At 40.5% G+C, this 20380-nt stretch overlaps 1 protein-coding gene across 7 annotated transcripts in view; it reads right to left on the reverse strand.

Moving 5' to 3' along the window:
* Ak9 (adenylate kinase 9) overlaps positions 1-20380 on the reverse strand; it is a 122016-nt gene that overhangs the window by 26907 nt on the left and 74729 nt on the right. For 4 of the 7 annotated variants that reach the window (XR_005881830.1, XM_040758208.1, XM_040758207.1 and 1 more), the window contains exons 21-26: positions 17372-17461; positions 14807-15007; positions 14354-14475; positions 7783-7995; positions 6476-6736; positions 4116-4240 (exon numbers count right to left, since the gene is read on the reverse strand). Coding sequence is in view for 6 of the 7 variants with exons in the window: in XM_040758208.1 (XP_040614142.1) it covers positions 4116-4240; positions 6476-6736; positions 7783-7995; positions 14354-14475; positions 14807-15007; positions 17372-17461 (1012 nt within the window). In the remaining variant the exon portion in view is untranslated. Of the gene's footprint in view, positions 1-4115; positions 4241-6475; positions 6737-7782; positions 7996-14353; positions 14476-14806; positions 15008-17371; positions 17462-20380 lie in introns of those variants that run through there. The other 3 variants (XM_040758210.1, XM_040758212.1, XM_040758211.1) reach the window with 3 other exon arrangements.

Here is a 20380-nt window from a genome sequence, read left to right on the forward strand (position 1 = left end):
TAAACGTGTCTTAAGCCTTTTGCACTCACAGAGCTGAGTGAATTGTTATCTGAAAACTTCTCTCCTAAATCGTGCTGTGCTTAAAGATGGCGAAAAATAAACGAGCTGACGCCAGACTCTAAGAAGTCTTGGCTCAGCACCAGTTACCAAAATCTGACCGAACCCAGTTTCATTCTTGTCTCTTTGCAGAGAGTTTTCCCTGCCTGCTGTAAAGCCCCCAGGGATCCTCCACATACCATCTATGCATGTATTAAAGATTTTAACACGTGTTGATGAATCTTGGCTTTATCAGATGTGTAATAAGCAGTTTAAGGAATTTTCATTTTAAAAACCATTTCTAGTTGCATTTATTGTTGCTTCTTAAATCTCCCGCTTTGCCAGCTCCTGTTTTGTCTGAGATTCTTTTTTTTTTTCTTGGGACAAGGTTTCCTTATATAACCCTGGCTGGCCTGGAACCTGTTATGTAGACCAGGGTGGCCTCAAATTCACAAACTTTGCCTGCTTCTACCTCCTGAGTGCAGAGATTAAAGGTGTGTGCTGCCATGTCAGGCTTTGGGAATTTTTAGGTGGCCTGGATATACAAGTATATAAAAAGCTATACAAATCAAACATTTAGTGGTAATAAATTTGTTTTAAAACAATTCTTTGGCATGTATGTAATTTTACCATTTGTTAAAGATTCATGTGCTTGCTTATTTTTATGTAAAGAGGCAGGTGGATCTCCGTGAGTTTGAGGCCATCCTGGTCTACAAAGCCAGTTCCAGGCAAGCTAGAGCTGCACAGGGAGATCCCGTCTCAACCAGAAAAAAACTGACAGAAAAGGCAAACAAGAATTAAATCTTGGCCAAGTATGTGACACTGGGACGTATAGCATCTTCAATGTCTCTCAGAGATACAGTTGTCAGTGCTGAGGATGCCGTTGTATACAGTGATGTAATGCAAAATGGCGGCAGTGTGCCAAGGACCACTTGAGTAATTACTGGAAACTCTGTCCCAATTCTAGTCAAAATTCATCTAATGATCGTTTATGAAAGTCAGCTCATCAACTCAAATAGCACATTTTAAAATCGAATGTTCTACCAATCCAAAGATGTGCTAATCTTATGTTGTCATGCTGAAGAATGACAGTAGCAGACCAGGATGTCTTCGCTTTCTGTTAAACTATCGTGTTTCTGCAAGGGCAGAAAACTGTGAATGCAGCAAGACTCCTGTAGTTCGTGGCATACAGTATGAGTACGAGCTGAGGCGTTTCAGGGACACTCATTGGGCTTGTGTGTTGTGAAGGCTTGCATACTGCAAAGTGTGCCTGCTGTCCATTCAGAACCAAGGCTGCAGGGAAGTCATTAGACGCTACCCTGACAGGTATCGCCCCAAACACCCCACATTCATTATGTCTTTAATTTCTGGATTAAGTCTTGGGTTTTGTGTATTAAAAAATCTTTTCCTGTTGCCAATATTTTTCATGATTCCTACACTGGAATTTTACATGATTCCTATCCCATCTGGAGTAACAGCCCAGAGTTCAAGAAGCGAGTGTGTAAATGATATTTTTTTCACAAGGTGTATAAAGTTAGGTTAAAATAATATTTGCACTGTAATATAAAATTGCAGTTAGCTGTCTGATAATTACTAACTGGGAAATTGGAAAGTGAGCTCTGTGCTTGGGAGAAGTGCCTAGCCTTAGAATATGTTGCCTTGAAAGAGCTGCCTGAGTGGGCCGCGGGACCCTTCCTGCTATGAGGTAACCACACACCCCTCCAGAGTCTCCTGGTAGCCAATAACAACTGCCCATGTGCAAGTTCTGCCTCAGGTGACAGAACTTTTAGGGACGTGAGAATAACCGGAAAGCCAACACACTTTAATAAGTACTTATAAAGTGGCCTTCCCTGGCTTCATGATCTTGTTGAGAGGTCAGTATAATCTGACTTTTGGGTGAGTTTGTTGATCCTATTTATCCAAAAAATGTTTAATATGTTTACACATACATGTATGTTTTCTTCCCAATAAACTGAGATTTTTATGAACATCTGACTACTTCAGTCTTCCAAGGTTAATTCTCAAATGTTAATTCTCCTTTTTTATCAACTAGGCAATTTTCCCTCAATTGGCTGCACTGGGTGTCTCTTCAGCAAGGCCTTCGATGTGGTGTCTTCTGGGGGACACATTTCTTGCCTGGTGTCCTGGTGCCACTTGTTTGACAAGAACTTACATGTCCTCAGCTCTATGTCCTTACCTCTACATTCGAACTTCTGAGTTTTAATTCAGAAATTCCAAAGCCCCACTTCGATTTTTCAATGCAGCGCGTCAGGAATGTTCTGTGTATGATACTGTCAACAATCATGATGGCCCCTAGCGCTCCAACCCACTCTTGGCTGGGTCCAGCAGTCCTTGCTGCCAGACATACAAGGTACATCTAGGTTCTTCTCCACCTCCCTCCCACTATCGTGACAAGGCCTGGCACCTTCAAACTTCATTTCTGTCATCACCTCACTGCAGCCCTCAGTGACTCTCCAGGCTTAATCTAGTAGACTGAAAAAAACTTGGAAAAAAGTCAACCTTTTCCCTCACTTATACAAGGAATGCGTTTCACAATAGAAAAAACGGAAAGTAGAGGAGAAAAAACACAAAACAGCAAATTATCCATACTCCTAAGGCCCAGATATTATTGCCTTTCGTTGTATTTCCTTCCAGTCAGCTCTTAATGGGCCCATCTCCCTACCATATTATGATATATTTCTGCATCGTTTAAAGTTTATTATCATATAATAATATCGCATGCCATTGTAAATCTTTATGATAAAAAAATGTGATGGCTGCGTAATACTCAATATTTAGATTTTACAGTGTAACTTTTTATATTAAATTTGAATTCATGTCTCTATAGATCTGTAGAAATATCTATATATATTGTTTACACTTCTTATTTTAAAATATAAAAAATTTATTTATTTTTATTTTCTGTGTGTGAGCATTGTATCTGCATGTATGTATATGTACTACAGATGTGCCTGGTGTCCACAGAGGCCAGCCAGAGGGAGTCAGATCCCCTGGAGCTGGAGCTATAGATGGTTGTGAGCTGCTGTTTAGCCACTAAGAACCGAACCTGGGTCCTGGTGTTCTAATTGTTGAGCCATTGCTCCAGACATTTTGACTTTTTAATTTAGAAATGTTAGTCTTTGTTTCTCTTCCTATTTTTATATAGATATCTTAGTGTGTGGTGTGATATGAGAAGCTAACTTAATGAAGAACAACCCAAGTTTCCCACAGCTATTGATCTAATTTAGGGAATAAGAACATTTTAAAAACTTGATGACTCGATTCCACCCCCTCATTTCAGACAGGCAGTAGATACAACTGTGCCCAGAGGAGCACGAAAATACGTATCTAACTTCTCTGTAGTTCAGTTTCCTTTCTTTCAAACCTATCATGCAAATTTCTAGCCCATTTATGCCCCAATTTTTACTATGATTAAATACGAAAAGTATCTAACACAGCTAATAGAAGTTACTGTGACAACATCATTAATTTTCATATACAGATTAAGTAATCCTATTTGAATAAAATGCAGTTGACCAGTACTTGGTGTGTAGCAAGCTACAAACGTGTTTGTGCTATTATCAATACTGTAAATATCATTTCATGCTCTTTTGGTGGATATCAAGGCAGAAGATGCCAGTTAGTAAAACAAGGAAAGTTTTCAACTCCAGGAATCTGAAGGTTTGTTCTGTGTGGGTCAGCATTTGCCGATGGGCTAAGAGTGGACAGTTACCCAGTGATCGTAACTGTAATCATTACAGGGTTGTGGGGGAGAGGGTCCAGCATAGCAGGGAGGTACGTGGGCTAAGAAAATCATAGATGTGCCCTAGAATCACCTGAGGACCCTACAAAAATGCCAGTTTCTGGATCCTGGATCAAACTTCTGCAGATTCTGATTTAATAGTTTTGGGATGGATCTCTGGCATCAGTGTTTTTCAAAAACCCCACAGATGTTTCAATGTGTAGTTTACACGGATGAGTAAGAGCAAATTTGTAGGTATAAACTGAACTGTAGTTTTACCATTAAGAACAAGTGAAATAAAACCAATAAGAAACATAAGCCCTGTGTATGGAGGCACCGTATTGGTTCTTTAAGCCACCACTCAGAAAGTATGGAGTCTAGAATTTCTGAAGGCAGGGGCTCGTTCTCCGTTAGACTCAGCTTGATTGCGTCTTCCTCTTCTGTGAATTGCACATCTGGAAGCTAAAGGCAAAAGTTACAGAATAAGAGGAGGCCACACTGACAGCAGTGCTGTTTTGCAGAACTGATTAGAACGAGGCATATGCTTTTCTCTGAGGTCACTTTTGATACTGTTACTTGAAAACAATTCAAAACTTGAGTTCTGTGCACTGATATATAATATGATTAAGTAATTAAGAGGTACCTAATGTAGCTAAGAGAAGTCACTACAACAACATGATATATTTTGTATATGGTGTCATGGTCTTAATGCATCATTTTTTTTTTGCCAAAAATGTGCTTGATTCACATCACACATCTGTACAGCATAACTGATTTTTGCCATCTATCCTATAAGGAGATACAGTTACGTCTCCTTAGGTCAGATCCTGATGAGAGGCTGGGACAAACACACAGTTACCTGAAACACATTCTAGAAGGGGTGCATAGCATCACAGTAACAGAGAGAAAATATTGGGATGATGAACTAAGGTCATCTTTCTCTGAAGGTGAGCCTCAAATGTATAATAAAAAACATGTCAGTTATTTCTGAAATAAACCTATTTTTAAAAAAATATTTATTTATTCGTATCTCATGTGTCTGAGTGTTCTGCCTGCAGGTGTATCTGTGTACCATGTGTGTCTGATGCCCATGGAGGTCTGAAGAGGACATTGGATTCCCTGGGGTTGGAGTTACAGATGGTTGTGAGCCACCGTGTATACGCCAAGACCCAGACTCAGATTCTCTGCAAAAGCAACAAGTGCTCCTAACAGCTGAGCCATCTCCAGGTTCTGGAATGGAACTATTTTTATTGAGTACTCTCATCATCAGAGATTCTGAAAATGAGTAAGATCCGATAAACTCCACTTGCCAGGAAGCAGGGTTTCCATTTTATTATTATCTAAAATAAAACCCCTTCATGTGTCTACTGAGACACAAACTATTCGGGAACTAGAAAACCAGCAACACTCAGTGTCAACCGGCCATTGCAGAAAAGCAGGGAATATTTTGTTATATTAAAAAAAATACGCTAGTGTATGAAAACCTGGGTCAGTACACATTAAGCTTATTGAATATAATTTTCTTTCTGACTACACCATATAGGTGCAAAACATTTAAACTGTGTCTGAGGGAGTGCCTTGTTACCTATTAGGGCACTGTCTGTCACTGTCTGCTCAGAGTTTTTGCTATGTGTAACTGTGTCTGAGACCATTTGCAGGGCCCAGTTGAGAGGAAAATACCCTTTTTAAGAAAGGAATTAGAATCCAGAACTTTCTTTTCACTACCCCAGATAGAAAGCATTTAAGAGACACATATAAAGTTTTCTATTAGGCCTCACGGGAGATTAATATTTTAAAATCTCCATTGGCAACAGAGCATTTAAAAATAATATTTGACAGGGAAAAACCACAACAGTGGGAAACCTTACACTGTAGTTCAGACTCACCAGACAAAATGTCCCAAATAAACGCTACCCAACCCCTCAGTGTGGGATTCACTTTCCTGACTTGTGTCAGCATCACATAAGACAGTATTAGATACGCTAGGCGAGAAGTGGGTTTATGTGTCCCATTGGAGAGGGTGACTTTTACGGTGGCTTCTTCTCCTCAGGTCTCTGCAGTTTGAAGTTACTGTTATTGTATAACAGACACATAATGCTGCTTTACAAGAGGAGTCGACTTCTCATTTGGGCTCACAGGTTAATGAGAAGGACTGAGCCCCTCCCTCAGGGAGGATCTACCTGGAAATGTGATATTTTAACCCACTTCATTTCCCCTTCAAGGCAGCATCTTATTTTCAGATTTTTACAATTTCCTCTTCTGGACTCCCCAGAGGTTCCGGAAGGTCATCGTCCTAAATCTGCAGTCACCTGGGGTTCCAGGAACAGACCACCACCAGATGAGGCTGCTATTCACACTGCACCCTCGTGTCTCCCCCCAGACAAGGACTCTTGGAGCCATCTTGCAGAAACAGAGCTGAGACAACCACCAACAGCCTATACCTTGACCAGGACTGCTTAATGCACGTGGGTCAGTACCCCAAAGACGAACTTGGGATCACCGGACCCCTCTGTCTGTGCACAATGAATCTCCACTTTCTCTTTCCACTGTGGTTAGATAGCATCCTGGGATGGTGACTGCGGCTACCCTCCCGGGGCTGCTGCAGCTGGAGCTTTGCTCTGAACCACCTGCTATGAACTAGCTTCTGCTGCAAACCCAGCATCCTCAGGGGCATCCCCAAGGGCATCCCCAGGTTACCTGCTTCTTGGTGCTTTCTTCTTCCACCTTCATGTTCGCCTGAATGGCAAGCTCCTCAAGCTCTTGCTTTATTGCTTGCTCCTCCTCGGAATCTTCCTCAAACTCAGGTCCGTATTTCCTTTCAGCCTTGAGCAGCATTTTTTCTTGGAGAAATTCATCAAATTGAATGTGAAATATACCAAAGTTTTCCGCCAGCTTTCTTCCGCATATCGTTTTGCCAGAGCCACGGGGACCCAGAAGACATATCCTGATTGGAGGAGCCTGCCGCAGAGAGTGTGGAGCAGAGGGAAGGAAAAGCGTTCAGTAATTAGTTGGTGGTGCTCACACCTATAATACCAGTACTCGCGAGTTCGAGGCCAGTCTTTTTTAAAAGTGTTTTTTAAATTTTATTGTATGTGTATGAGTGTTTTGTCTGCATGTGCCATGTGTGTGCCTGGTGCCCAAGAAGGTCAGAAGAGGGCAATGGATCTCATAGAACTGGAGTTATAGTTGTGAGCTACTCTGTGGAGATCAGAACACAACGCCCGGAGTCATTTCTCTCCTGTCACCATATGGGATCCAGGAACTGAAGTAAGGTCTGCACACAAGCACAGCTCAAGTTGGTCTCATACTTACATAGATTCCCCTGCCTCTGCCTCCGGAGTGCTAGGATTAAAGGACCCCCCCCACACACAGAGCAAATAAATAGGAAAATAAAAAACTAATATATGTATGTTACACTTTGATCTAGGTATCCCATTACAAAGAATTATAGTAAAAATAATTCAAGAGAACCAAGAATTTTATGTGCTAAGTTGCCTGTTAATAATCATTTAATATCTACAATGGAAAATAATTTTATGAAAAATGTCTATGGGTAAATTAGATGATGAAGTTGTTGAGCATTGGACACTCCATGGGGAAAAAGCAGATTGTAAGCTATGACAAGTGAGCTGCCTGTGGCTTCTGGGAACTGAATCTGGGTCCACTGAGACAGAAACAAGTTCTTAAGTCCTGAGCCATCTCTCCAGCCCAACTTGTGAGTAAATATCAGGTAAAAAGACACAAGCTAGGTGCTCATTTGACATAGACGTTATTACAAAAGTCAGAACAGATCATCACTTTAATGCCATATTGCAAAAAGCTGTCTGTTTTAAAACCTAGACGCTATCACTATGCTTTGCGGTTGATGGTGGCTTCTGGGAGCAAGATTAGAGACTTTACTGGGGCACACTCATGGAGAAGCTGGGGGCAAGATTAGAGACTTTACTGGGGCACACTCATGGAGAAGCTGGGAGCAGTCACTAGCGTGGGAATATTGTCTTCACCTTTAGTGGTTCGTCCTGGGCCACATACTCCTCGGGATGCTCCAAGAACTTCTCCTTGGCCTCGGCAGTGGAAAAGTAGTATACCTTTTCTCGGTACTTCACAGCCTCCTCCGTGTTGCCTGGCTGGAGAATGAAGTTTTCTTTGAGAACCACTGGGCAGAAGTGCTTTGTGTCTCCCAGGTGCCTTCTTTTTTCTTTCAGCTTTTCTTCACCCTAGAAACATTGTTCAGTTCAGAGACTATCAAAGACATTTTGATGCAGTAACGAAGAGGAATTTAGAAGCAATTCACTTTGAGGAGCAAATCATCTACAAGAATGTCCACTCTAAAACAGTCCACAAAGCCATCCTTATGTTATTTAATGGATTAAAAGCAAGTTGCTCATGTTCCTCTCAATTTAGTTCCTACATTTTTCATTTTCATAAAAAATGAAGCAGTACTGAGAATTAAGGTGCGCTCCACCCTCTCGACACAGAGGAATGAAGTGAGGTCAGTTTCTGATAGGAAACAATTCTCAAGGAACAGAACCAGAGTCAGGGTCACATTCTCTTACATACGATAATGAAGTAGGTGATCTGCTTTGTTTTATTGAAAGGAAAAACTTGAAAACATTTAATTAAGTACAAATGAAAATTTATACTGTGACACAATGTGACTTCTGGGAAACTAGTTAAAGCAGCAGGAAGACATTAAACACGCGCTATCAACTATTTAAACATCATTGTATCAGGAGTGAGCTCTGCCTTTCATTCTCCATCCACCAGTTCCCATGAGCACCCCGCAGAGGCTGCTAAACAGCTCTGCATACATAAAAGCCAGACAAAGATTTAAGCACGAATGCAGCAGTTTTGACACTAGAAATGGAATATTTTGTAGATTTTTCTGCAGCATGCGTTTGCTCACAAAAGAAGAAACCACAACACTTTTTCTGAACTGCAGCAAAACTGAGTCTAATCAGATGGTGCCGACCTTTAATACCAAGACTCACAGGTAGATCTCTGTGAGCTCAAGACCAGCCTGATCTATATAGTGAGTTCCAGGCCAGTCAGAGCTACACAGAAACCTTGTTTCAAAAAATGACACAAAACAAAACTGAGGATTACTGATTCTTGTCTGTGATGTGGAAGAGTTTAGATAATATAAGAATTGTTTTATTAGTGTATAAATATTAAAATGGTCTATAAACCACTTCTGTTACTTATTTAAGATTTATAACTTTCATAAGTAAAGTTTCCTTTCTTTATTCCTAAGTCACTTTCAGTAAATAACTTGGGTGAATCCTTTTTAGATGCTCAAGCCTGTTAGAATGAAGCTTATAACTTAGGAGTCCTTCAAGGATCTGGAAACTCTTTTTGTTTCAAATGTTATTCACTGCCTTTGCTTTTTACCTGATTCAGGCTGACAGACGTTCACCTGTCTCCCTGCTCTTTTAAAGGAGCCAACTTTTTGGTTTTCGTCTGTTGCTTTTATTTTGTTTTCTCATTTTATTTGTCTCATTTATTTTGGGTTATTCTGTTGTGTTTATTTTTATTATCTTTAGTTGAATGCTTAATTTTTTCAGTTTTTCTGCGCTTTCAATAAATATACTTAATATAGGATTGCTAGACTTAATAAATAAAAATAAAACCCCCGGTTCCTCAGGTGAACTTGGACTTCAGATACAATTTAACCATTTCATATAAATACATGCCACACATAAAAGTATTCATTTACTTGAAACTCAGAAATATTCAAAAATAGGGACACTGGCTATACCATAGAGATGATCTTTTTGTTGTGATTCAAAGATGGATGTTCACATTTAGTTTATTTTTATATTTACTTATTTCACGTGTTTTGCCTGCATGTGTTTAAGTCCCCTATACAAATGCAGAGACACAAAGAAGGCAATGTATCCCCTGGAATTGTGGTTACAGAGGGATGAAAGGCACCACCCAGGTGATGGGAACTAAACCCAGGTCCTCTGCAAGAACAAGAGGTCTTAACTGCTGAGTCATCGCTCTGGTGCCCATATATTTAGTTTACACTTTCATCATGGATTTATTTACTCCCGTGATGGTTCCTTATAAGTCTTGGATATTTGATTATTTGGTACTTAAATTGTTTGGGGGAAAATAGTATATGTGACCTTGCTGGAGGAAGTGTCTCACTCAGGGTAGTATTTAAAATTTTAAGTTAATTCTCTTTGTTTCCCATTTGTGGATCAAGATGTGAGCTCTCAGCTACTTCTCCAGTACCATGCCTGCCTGCCACTGAGCTCCCCATTGTGATAGTGATGGACTCTTAACCCTCTGGAGCCATAAACACCCCAAACCCTCCCTTCTATATGTTGCCTTGGCTATAGTGTTTTATCACAGATATAAAAAAGTAACTACTATGACTTCCTGACATTTGGAAAAAAGTGTATTAAATTAAACATATATTTAAGAATACATGCATTTAAAAATTTCAAGTGTTCATTGAGGGAATGTAACAACTGTCATCCATATCTAGACTGCCCTATATGAGACTATCTCCCATCTCTTTTCATTCATGTCTTTGCCTTGGATGCGATTCCATCATTTATTTGATAACTGGACCTCTGATAACTTAAGTCAAGAGATGCATCACTTAAGACAAATAATGAGACTGGGAGGTACTTCACTTGTTAGAGGCTTGTTCTGCAAACATGAGGACTTTAGTTTAATTCCCAAGCACCCTCATGAAAAGGCAGGCACACACTCGTATCCTAGTGCTGGGATGTGGAAGTACATGAATCCCTAGGTCACTGGGAGCAAGCCTAGCCTGTTATAGAGCTCCAGGTTATGAAAGACCTTGTCTCCAAAAACAAGGTAGATGGTATCTGTAGAATGATAGTTGAAGTTGACCTCTGGCCACCACATACATGTTCAGACATGTACACTTACACATATATGGATGTTCAAACACATACATAAATATAGGTACACACAAAAGAAAAATAATGAGAACCAGAAAGGTGGCTGCTGAAAAATGGGTGGTCTGTGTGATGGCTGTTGTTCTTGGCTGCCGACTTGACTGTATCTGTAATCAGCTAAAGCCGGAGCTGCTGGGCATGCCTGCATGGGATTTCCTTGATCAGATTGTTTGCAGTGGGAAGATCCACCCTAAATCTGGCCCACACCTTCTCGTGGCTGCCCATGTGATAGGACGGGAAAGAGGAAGCTTTTGCTTTTTGCCTGCTTGTGCTCACTCTGGCAGGCAAGTTCGTTGATGCTGCTGCTGAGATGCTCCCTCACCTTCCCAAGAACCATCTTCTTCAGGATTCCATTGTGAGCTGCAGCTCAGCAGCTCTCCAGGCTTCCTCTTGGACTGAGCAATTATTGGATTCTCAGCCTTTCTCTCAGACAAACTAGACTGTAAGCCAGTCTAATCCCTCTCCTCCACACCCATTGTGTGTGTGTGTGTGTGTGTGTGTGTGTGTGTGTGTGTGTGCATTCCAGTTCGATTCCCTGGATAACACATAGTAATCATCATGTGCCCCTCTGTACTAATTTTTAAGCTACTTGTACCCTTTATTTTCTAAAATGAGCAATAGACAATGGATTTTGTCAAATGCTGCTTCTATATCAACTGAGATAGTCACTTAAGACTTTACCTCCAACCTGTCAATATGATGAGTAATATTGAGTGTTGTTCAAATATTAAACCAAGTCTTTCTGGGACAAGCTCTGCTTGGATATGAGGTACTGTTGTTTCGATACATTTTGAAATTTTGTTAAACTTTTCTTAAGAGTTTATATATCAATGTTTAGGAGAGGTCATCTGCTGTTACTGTTTTCTTTCTTTTGCCATCTTTTGCTGTGTTTGGTTTTGGATGTCAGAATGACACAGACCTTATAGGCTGAGTTGGAAATTTCTCCTCCTCTTCAGTTTTCCGGAAGAGTTTGTGTAGAATCAGTTTTATTTCTTCCTTAGTCATCTGACAACATTTACCAGGGGTGCTATCTGTGTTTCATTTCTTTCAGCTTCTGTATGTCTGGAAAAACTCTTTAATTTGCCTTTAGAGATAAAGTGTTATAGCAAGGCCGTGGTGGTGCACACCTTTAATCCCAGCACTCAGGAGGCAGAGGTGGATCTCTGTGAGTTTGAGACCAGCCTGGTCTACAAAGCTACACAGAGAAATCCTGCCCCCATAACAAAGTAACAACAAAAAAAGTGTTATAGGCACACAAGGCTCTTCCTCTTCAGCACCCGAAGCTGTTGCCTCACCCTCTTTTGGTCTTATCTGGTTTCCCTGAGAAGCAATGTCGCCCTGGTCATTGTTCTTGTGAATGTGGCATGCCTGCGCGCTCCTGCCTCTTCCAAGAAGGCTTTGTAACCAAGCAACTTGAATATGGCATGCTTGGTGCTGTTTTCTTCATGTGTCTTGTACTTGGGATTCACTGACCTTCTTGGATCTGAGAATTTGTAAACTGCTCCAAATACTGAAAAAGTACAGCTACTGTTTCTTCAAATACCATTTTCTCTCTCCCCAACACATACTTATGTGGATTCTGATTGCATGTATAGCAGGCTGTTTGAAGTTCTCCACAGGTCTGCTCACGCAGTTCCCTTTGCTTTTCTTGACTCTCTTCTTTTGTTTCAGACAGTTTCCATTTCTTTAACTTCCTTTTCTGCAGTTTCTAGACTATTGTTATTACAGTCAATGCACATTTCACTTCATATTTTCTACTTTTCAAACCACACAGCTCACATTATCCATCACATCTTCTTTTATCTCTACTTCCTGTTTTGAATTTATAGCACACAGCAAGAACAGCCATTTCAATGTCCTTATCAACCAATGCTGATGTGTTTTTCAGTTCTAGAGTAGTTTGAGTTGGTGATTTTTTCTTTTAATCATGAATCATCTTTTCTTAGCAGATCTGGCTTTCCTTGAGTGGATACCAAAGTTTATGCTGTAACACCATCAACACTTATGGTTGAGTTTGTTCTTGGACATAGTTGAGCTGCCTGGAAGTAGTTGGAGCAAAAGCACGTTTATTTTAGGTCTAATTATTTCCCATCTCTGAAGGCTGGTCCTTGCTCACAACTTACCCAGTGCTCTGTGCCTGGCAAGGTTTTACACTGGAGTGTTAAAGAAGATAAGATGTGAAAATACAAGTTTCAAATATTACAGACAGCTTGAGGATTGCCTGCAGAGACACAAGGGAGGGCTACTCCATTGCGGACCAGAGGGTGCACAGAAGAATATCAGAAAACACTACAGGAAAAGTTAGATGAAGAGAGGCTGACTATGAGCAGGGCAAACCCTTAAGCCATGCTAACATCAGTTCCTTGGTGACAAAGCACTGGAAGGTGTTGACAGAATCCACTGTAAATGGTTTGTTACTACACACCCACATACTCCTATATCTTTGGGTTTAAATTAGCCAATAATAAGTGTGGTGATATTTTGTTTATGATTTAATAAAGTCACCAGAGATCAAAATGCAAAGCCAGCCAAAGCCATAGAGCCAGGCAATGGTGATACATATCTTTAATCCCAGCAGCCATACTAGCTAGACATAGAGGGCAGGTGGTGGTGGCACACAGTTTTAATCCCAGGCAAATGCATCCTTGTTAGTTCAAGGCCACACTGACTATGTGAAATCGATCCAGTCTAAAAGAGAAACAGCTCACACAAAGGTGATCCCAGCACCTCGGATAACACGCCTTTAATCCCAGTAGTAGGGAGGTGGATACAGGAGGGATGTGACTGGGTGGAGACAGGAATGTAGGGCAGGAGGAGACAGGAATTCAGGATTGCAGCCTGAGGTTTTGGTGGAGGGCAGTGCAGTCTGCATTGCACTCTGAGGATGTGTGGAGACAGGATCATCCATTTCAGTCTGAGGTAGAGGTAAGAGCTAGTGGCTGGCTGCTTTGCTTTTCTGATCTTCAGCTTGAACCCCAATGTCTGACTCTGGGGTTTTTAACATTCGTGTTACAAATAGGTTAATTACAAGTGCAAGTTTGTTTAGCATATTTAACTTAGTGAATTCTATTTTTTTGTAAAAGCATATTGAAAGAACATTTTCCTGCTTTATTGTTGATATATACCTAATATGGGGATTTCCAAATGATAACGGTTATTATTATTCTGTTGCCAAAGGTGTAGATTGGTGTCTGAATATGGGTTGGTCCTGCATTGTTCACTATCATCATGTGGACAGCCTTCCAGACACTCAAAGGCATCTTTCACATACCTGCTTATATTATCTCTATAAAATATTTATAGTCTTAATACTCGCATAGTTTTTTCCATAGAAGAAAACAGTAAACAGATTTTCTCTTTATGTTTCATGGGTGTCTTCTTTTTTTTTTTTACATTAAGTAGTTCTGGCATTTTGGACAGTGACGTTAAGCTGTGGCAAAGAAGAAACTTTTATTTTATAAAGTTGAAGATGGGGTGGGGGTCCAGCTCAGTGGTCAAGCACTTGCCCAGAGAGTAAGGAAACTGGAGATGCCTATTTGTTCACGTGGCGGAGGTTTCAAAGTGATAATTACTGCTCTGGACACACACAGTTCTCAGTGATTGCCCATGAGATTGAGCAGGGTAAAAGCAGCCGTACCTCCTCTTCCTCCTCCTCCTCTTCCTCCTGATCCTCGTCCACTTCTGCCTCGGCCTGATAGTCTTCTGCTTCTTCATCGTAGTCTTCAGCATTTAGTTCCCATGCAGCATACTGAAAGGGTTCTGTTGTTCATAAAAAGGAAAAGAGTTTTTAGAACAAAAAGTTATCAGTCGATTATAATAGTCAAAAATTAGAGAAATTAACAATTGTTACTGATCTCTCAGTTTTTATATGTGTACAAGTTCTCTCTGTGAGAGCCACTCATCATGACTAGTGACAGTATGCTCTGTGTCAGCTCTGATTGACCAGAGCCTACAGCGTTTACGATAGTTTTAGAATGTCTTATGTATAAACTTCAGATGTCCTCAATGTTTTACTTGAGAAGCCATCAGAGTAGACCTTTTTAGTGCTAGTGTCTGCTCTTTACTATAAATGCTATGATTTTTGCCTTACTTTGCATTGTCTCAACTACTTTTTGAAGCAATTCCTTTGGTGTTTTGTTGGAAATATCCAGTGTTAATATTTGAATAAAATTGTCACCAATCATCTGCTCCAGATTTTTCCACATTACAAGGTAATTATTCAGCTCTTCTTTTATTGGCTCCATCTCAGGAACATTGGGGTAAGCATCTGGTGGGAACTCCGGCAGCACAACTTTCAAATACAAGTTCAAAGAGAGAGAAAGAAGAGCTTTGAAAAGCCTATTGCTAGTCAGACTACAAAAGAATCTATACTTTATCATGTGTTTTAAACTTTCAAAGACGAAAACATAGCATTCTGAACATTGATATAAATTTATAAATGCAAATTCTAATCATATTTTATATGCTATTAGATGGATAATTACATATTATAGAATTGAAATATGTGAGTGATGAGTGAGTTTCATATGGAAACTTTAGCTGTTAATATAAAGTATAAAATAAAATGAAAAGCACTGTGAACTGAATAGTTATACTTTTGATGGATTGACATAAATAAATATAATGCATATTGACTGGTGTGGTAGTTTGAAAGAAAAATAGCCCCCATAGGGAGTGGCACTATTAGTAGGTGTGGCTTTTTTGAAGTAGGTGTGGCCTTGTAGGAGGAAGTATGTCACTGTGGGGGTCGACTTTGAGGTCTCTATTGCTCAAGCAATGCTCAGTGTGATAGACAGATCTCTTCCTGTTGCCTACAGATCAAGATGTAGAACTCTCAGCTCCTTCTCCTGCACCATGTCTGACTAAATGCTGCCATGTCCTGCAATGATGACAAAAGACTGAACCTCTGGAACTGTAAGCCAACCTCAAATGTTTTCTTTATAAGAGTTGCCATGGTCATGGAGTCTCTTCACAGCTAGAAAGCATAATTAAGACAGAAGCTGGTACCAGGGACTGAGGTGTTGCTGTGATATGCCTGATCATGCTTTTGTTTGGAGGAATTTGGGTTAGGAAAGCAGTGTAATGTTTTAAGCAGGACTTAATGGGCCCTACTAGTAGAAGCAAGGAAGACAGTGGTGCTGAGTGTGATTTGAACTGTAGAGGCCTGGATCAAGAGAAGAAGAATATTAATATGTGACCTGAGATTGTTTTTGTGATAATTTGGTGAAGAATGTGACTGCTTTTTGTCCTTGTCCAAAGAAACTGCCTGAGGCTAAAGTGAAGATATTTGGATTAATTCCATTGGCAGAGGAAATCTCAAAACAGCCTGTATTGACTCTTTTGTGTGGATGTTAGTGTTAACTCTAATGAAGATTAATTATGAAAAGGAACAAACTAAACAAGGAAACATACAAAATGTTAAATTTGAGGAGAAAAGGAGCACCAGGAAGTTGAATGGAGCTAAGTCTTGTGTTCAAGGAGATAAACAGATTAAGAAATGGAAAAAAAAAGTAGCAGTGATCTCAGGGCAAGATCCCATTCAGCTAAGCTTCCAATCTGTGAAAGGGGGTTAAAGAAAAATCTCAGAGCTGGATGTGGTGGTGCACACCTTTAATCCCAGCACTTTGGAGGCAGAGGCAGGCAGATCTCTGAGTTTGGGGTCATCCTGCTCTAGAGAGTAAGTTCCAGGACAGTCAGGCTTAGGCAGTGGAGGAAACCACGAAAATCAGAAAGCTGGTGAAGATGGAACTGAACAAGGGGACTGTGTTCCAGCCCCAGCAAGCAGCACAACTTGGTAGCTTAGGCCACATGGTCTGGCTTTAGTCAAGGATACAAGAAAGTGGCTATGGAATCTTTCTCTTTGACTTAGAAAAGCCACTGTGGCATGTGTCAGGGATGTCCCTGGATGGAGGCTTATTGGTCCAACATTTCCTCACTATGCTCCCTTCCCTACATTTTAGAACAGTAATGTATATCCTGTGCCACTATATGTTGGAAGTATATGATCTGCTTTTTGAATTTTATTTTACAGGGATTGCAGTTAAGAGATTGTATGAATTTTAGAAGAGACTTTGAACTTTAGACTTTTAAATGAGTTTGAGATGTAATAGACTATGGGGACTTTTGAAGTTGGACTAAATGCATTTTTGTATTATGACATGACTACAAATCTTTGGGGGCCAGGGAGTAGAATGTGATAGTTTGAAAGAAAATGGCTCCCATAGGGAGTGGCACTGTTAGGAGGTGTGGCTTTTTTGGAGTAGATGGGACCTTAAAGGAGGAAGTGTGTCGCTGTGGGGGTGGGCTTTGAGGGCTCCTTTTCTCAAGCAATGCCTAGTGTGGTAGACAGTTCACTTCCTGTTGCCTGTGGATGAAGATGTAGGACTCTCAGCCTTTTCCAGCACCATTTCTGCCTGCATTCTGTCATGTCCCACCATGATGGCAATGGACTAAACCTCTAAAACTGTAAGCCACCCCAATTAAATGTTTTCCTTTGTAAGAGTTGCCGTGGTTATGGTGTCTCTTCATAGCAACAGAAACCCTAAGACAACTAGTATACAACATAGGAAGAAGTAAGCAGAGACTGACCCAAATTAAGGTTTGATCTGGCAGAAAAACACTTTTATGAATGGGAACTTTTATTTTCTATTCTGACCTGTTTCGGTTACTTCTTCAGGTTCCAGAACCTCTTTGGATCCCTTTTGGATTTCTGCTTCAACCGAAATGTCCTCAGAAGGTTCAGGGACTTAAGAAAGAAATCTAAGTTAGTGCTTGAATTTTAAAATGTTATTCCATATGAAAGTTTTGGCACAAAGATAACTTTAAAACTTACTTTAAATTAAAGATGATATATCTAATTGAAATATAGATTTATTTTTTAGGGATGGCCTGAAATAGAGTACAAGTCAGAAAATAAAAAGTTAAAATACACAAAAGGATATTGAAGAGTGGAATGGCAGCCTCAGTGGGAAAGAATGTTTGCTCTGTGAGCCTGCGGAGCTGGGTTTGAAACCCTAGCACTCATATATAAACCTGGGCATGATGGTATGTGCTTGTAAGCCTGCTACTGAGGAGCTGAGGCAGACAGGTCTCAAGAGCTCATGGGACAGCCAATACAGCCAAAACGTGGGATTCTGGTCCCACAACAGACCTTGACTTGAGGCAATGAGGAGAGAGTGATATAGGAAGACGCCAGAAGTCCTCCGCTTTCACATGAGCGTGCACAGGCACAGGTGCACCCATCCATGCTCATGTACTACACAGACATATACCCTCCTCATAAGACATCAACTAGAATAACAGTTGACACATGCTCATGCCATCCTGGTTGGTAACTTGAATGTTGTTAAAATCCCACAATTGTGGTATCAGATCTAGATCTGACACTTATGCTCCCTAAAATATCCCCTAGGAGTGTAAAGTGTCCAGGACAGCAGTGCAGGGGTGGGGACGGAGGGGCAGAAGACAGTCGCAGCTATTTCACCATCAAGGGGACAGGCTGTAGAGCATCCTTTTTACATGATACAAGACACCCTTCACACACATACCCAGCCCAGAAGGATCTAGATATGTACACTACTTACATATCTTCTTGCCCTATAGTCCCCAAATCTGATCCCAATTCTAAGGTACACACTTTGCATAGATTATATATACACATGGATGTATATCACACATATATACATATACAATCATATAATACTATCTTCTGAGTTAACGCTTTAGTACTCTTTTAACAGGATCTTTAGTACTTAAACTTTATTAGAGCAGAAAGTAGAAAAGGGACAAACCCAGGAGTTTTGTGGGTGACAGTTCAATTTATAAATTGCTCAGTTAATAAGAGCACTATAAATCCTGACCAATAGAAGAGCATTGGGACAGGGAGGGAGTAAGCTTGGAGGGTTTTGAGATGGCTATCTAACCTTTGGACTCAGGAGACTTTCTGTGCTTAGAGAGCCGACACTAAGCCCTTCCATTTCAATAAGACCTGACATTCATATGTGGTATGGGAGCTGGGGAAATGCATCAATTCTTTCATTAAATCACTGCACAGATAACACAGGGCAAAGGAGAAAGAGCCAGGAAACAGATCAGTGACAGAGCCAGGCATCAAAACCCGAGATGCTCAAGATGCAGGGAGTCCTTTGGGTGGTAAGTCTACAAGCATTGCCTTCACTTTAAACTTTTTTATTTTAAAGGATTTATTTAAAATTTTTATGCATGTTAGTATTTTGTCTACATATCTGTAAATGAACTGGAGGCTACAAGGGGGTGTTGAAAACCCTGAAATTGCAGTTATGGACAATTTCAAGCTGCTGTGTGGGTGCTGGGAATCAAACCCAGGTCCTTTGGCCGAGTAGCAAATGCTCTTAATTGCTGAGTCATTTCTTCAGTACCTTCGATTGAAATGTTTTATTAAAGTTCTTAAAATTTAGGAAGTGGAGCTTGAACAGTTTTTTGTTGTTGTTGTTGTCGGATTTTTTTTTTGTTTTTGTTTTTTTGGTTTTGTTTTGGCTTTTCGGGTTTCTCTGTGGCTCTGGAGGCTGTCCTGGAACTAGTACTTGTGAATCAGGCTGGTATTGAACTTACAGAGATCCACCTGCCTCTGCCTCCTGAGTGCTGGGATTAAAGGTGTGCACCACCACTACCCAGCTGAGTTTGGACAGTTTTAAGAGTACAAAAGTCCTGAAAACCCACAGGGTGAAAAAAAATTAAGTCAACTTGTGAAGAAGGCTTTGGAGCTCACCAGCAGCCCAAATGCTCACTAGATGCTTGTAGTGGACACTGTGGTAGTGAAAGGGACCTGCTTTAAAGTCAAAGGACTGCAGGGGAAGGTGGGGGAGAGCAGAGAAGACAAACACTCTCTCTCGTTCCTCCCTCTCCAGTTTGGATAGGGCTTTGAGTTAAATAGAACAACAGTTCTCAAACTAGAGAGTCATTTAATCATCAAGAGTGTCTCACATCCATCTCTGCAGTGTAGCAACAAGAATGTCTTAATATGTAATGGATAAAAATATCATCCAAAAACAAGATAAAAATTCTTACAAACCCTACTCTCACCCATTCCTATTCTAAAGTTAACCCATGCCTGGTGCTATTAATTCTTGACAGTATATATGGTTGGAAGCCTAGATACAAAAAGACTGAAACTGAATGTTTACCCCAAAATAAAAATACTAATTTGAGGTTTATGGCACATACTTGAAGTTACAATAAATATTTATAAGCATTGCTTTGGTCATGGTGTCTTTTCACAGCACTAGGACAGTGACTAAACTAAGACCGTTGCAGGCAGAAAGACAGCACACCTTCCCAAAGCTGCCTGGCGCACAACAGCTGGATGGGGTATAGAGATAGATATGGATTCACAAATGTGATATATAAGTACATACGAGTATATATACATATGAATAGGACATGGAGGTGTCCAAAGAAAATCTGACTGAACACATTTAGCTTAGTGAATATCCACACAAACAGCAGAGTAAGCGTCAGAAAAGTCCTGCAAAGAACTGAACCTTCTTCAAGGCTGATGAATTGATGAGCACTACAGTGACTGTAGAAAACTTTGAATGTTCAGAGCCAGGTTATCTGGGCCAATCTTTAGCCAGCAGAAGGTAAGTTCCTCTAGTGACTTTTGTTCACAGACCAGACTCCAGAAAGT

The sequence above is a fragment of the Mesocricetus auratus genome, unplaced genomic scaffold (genome assembly GCF_017639785.1).
Source record: "Mesocricetus auratus isolate SY011 unplaced genomic scaffold, BCM_Maur_2.0 Super-Scaffold_100018, whole genome shotgun sequence".
In the NCBI taxonomy this organism is placed as follows: Eukaryota; Metazoa; Chordata; class Mammalia; order Rodentia; family Cricetidae; genus Mesocricetus; species Mesocricetus auratus.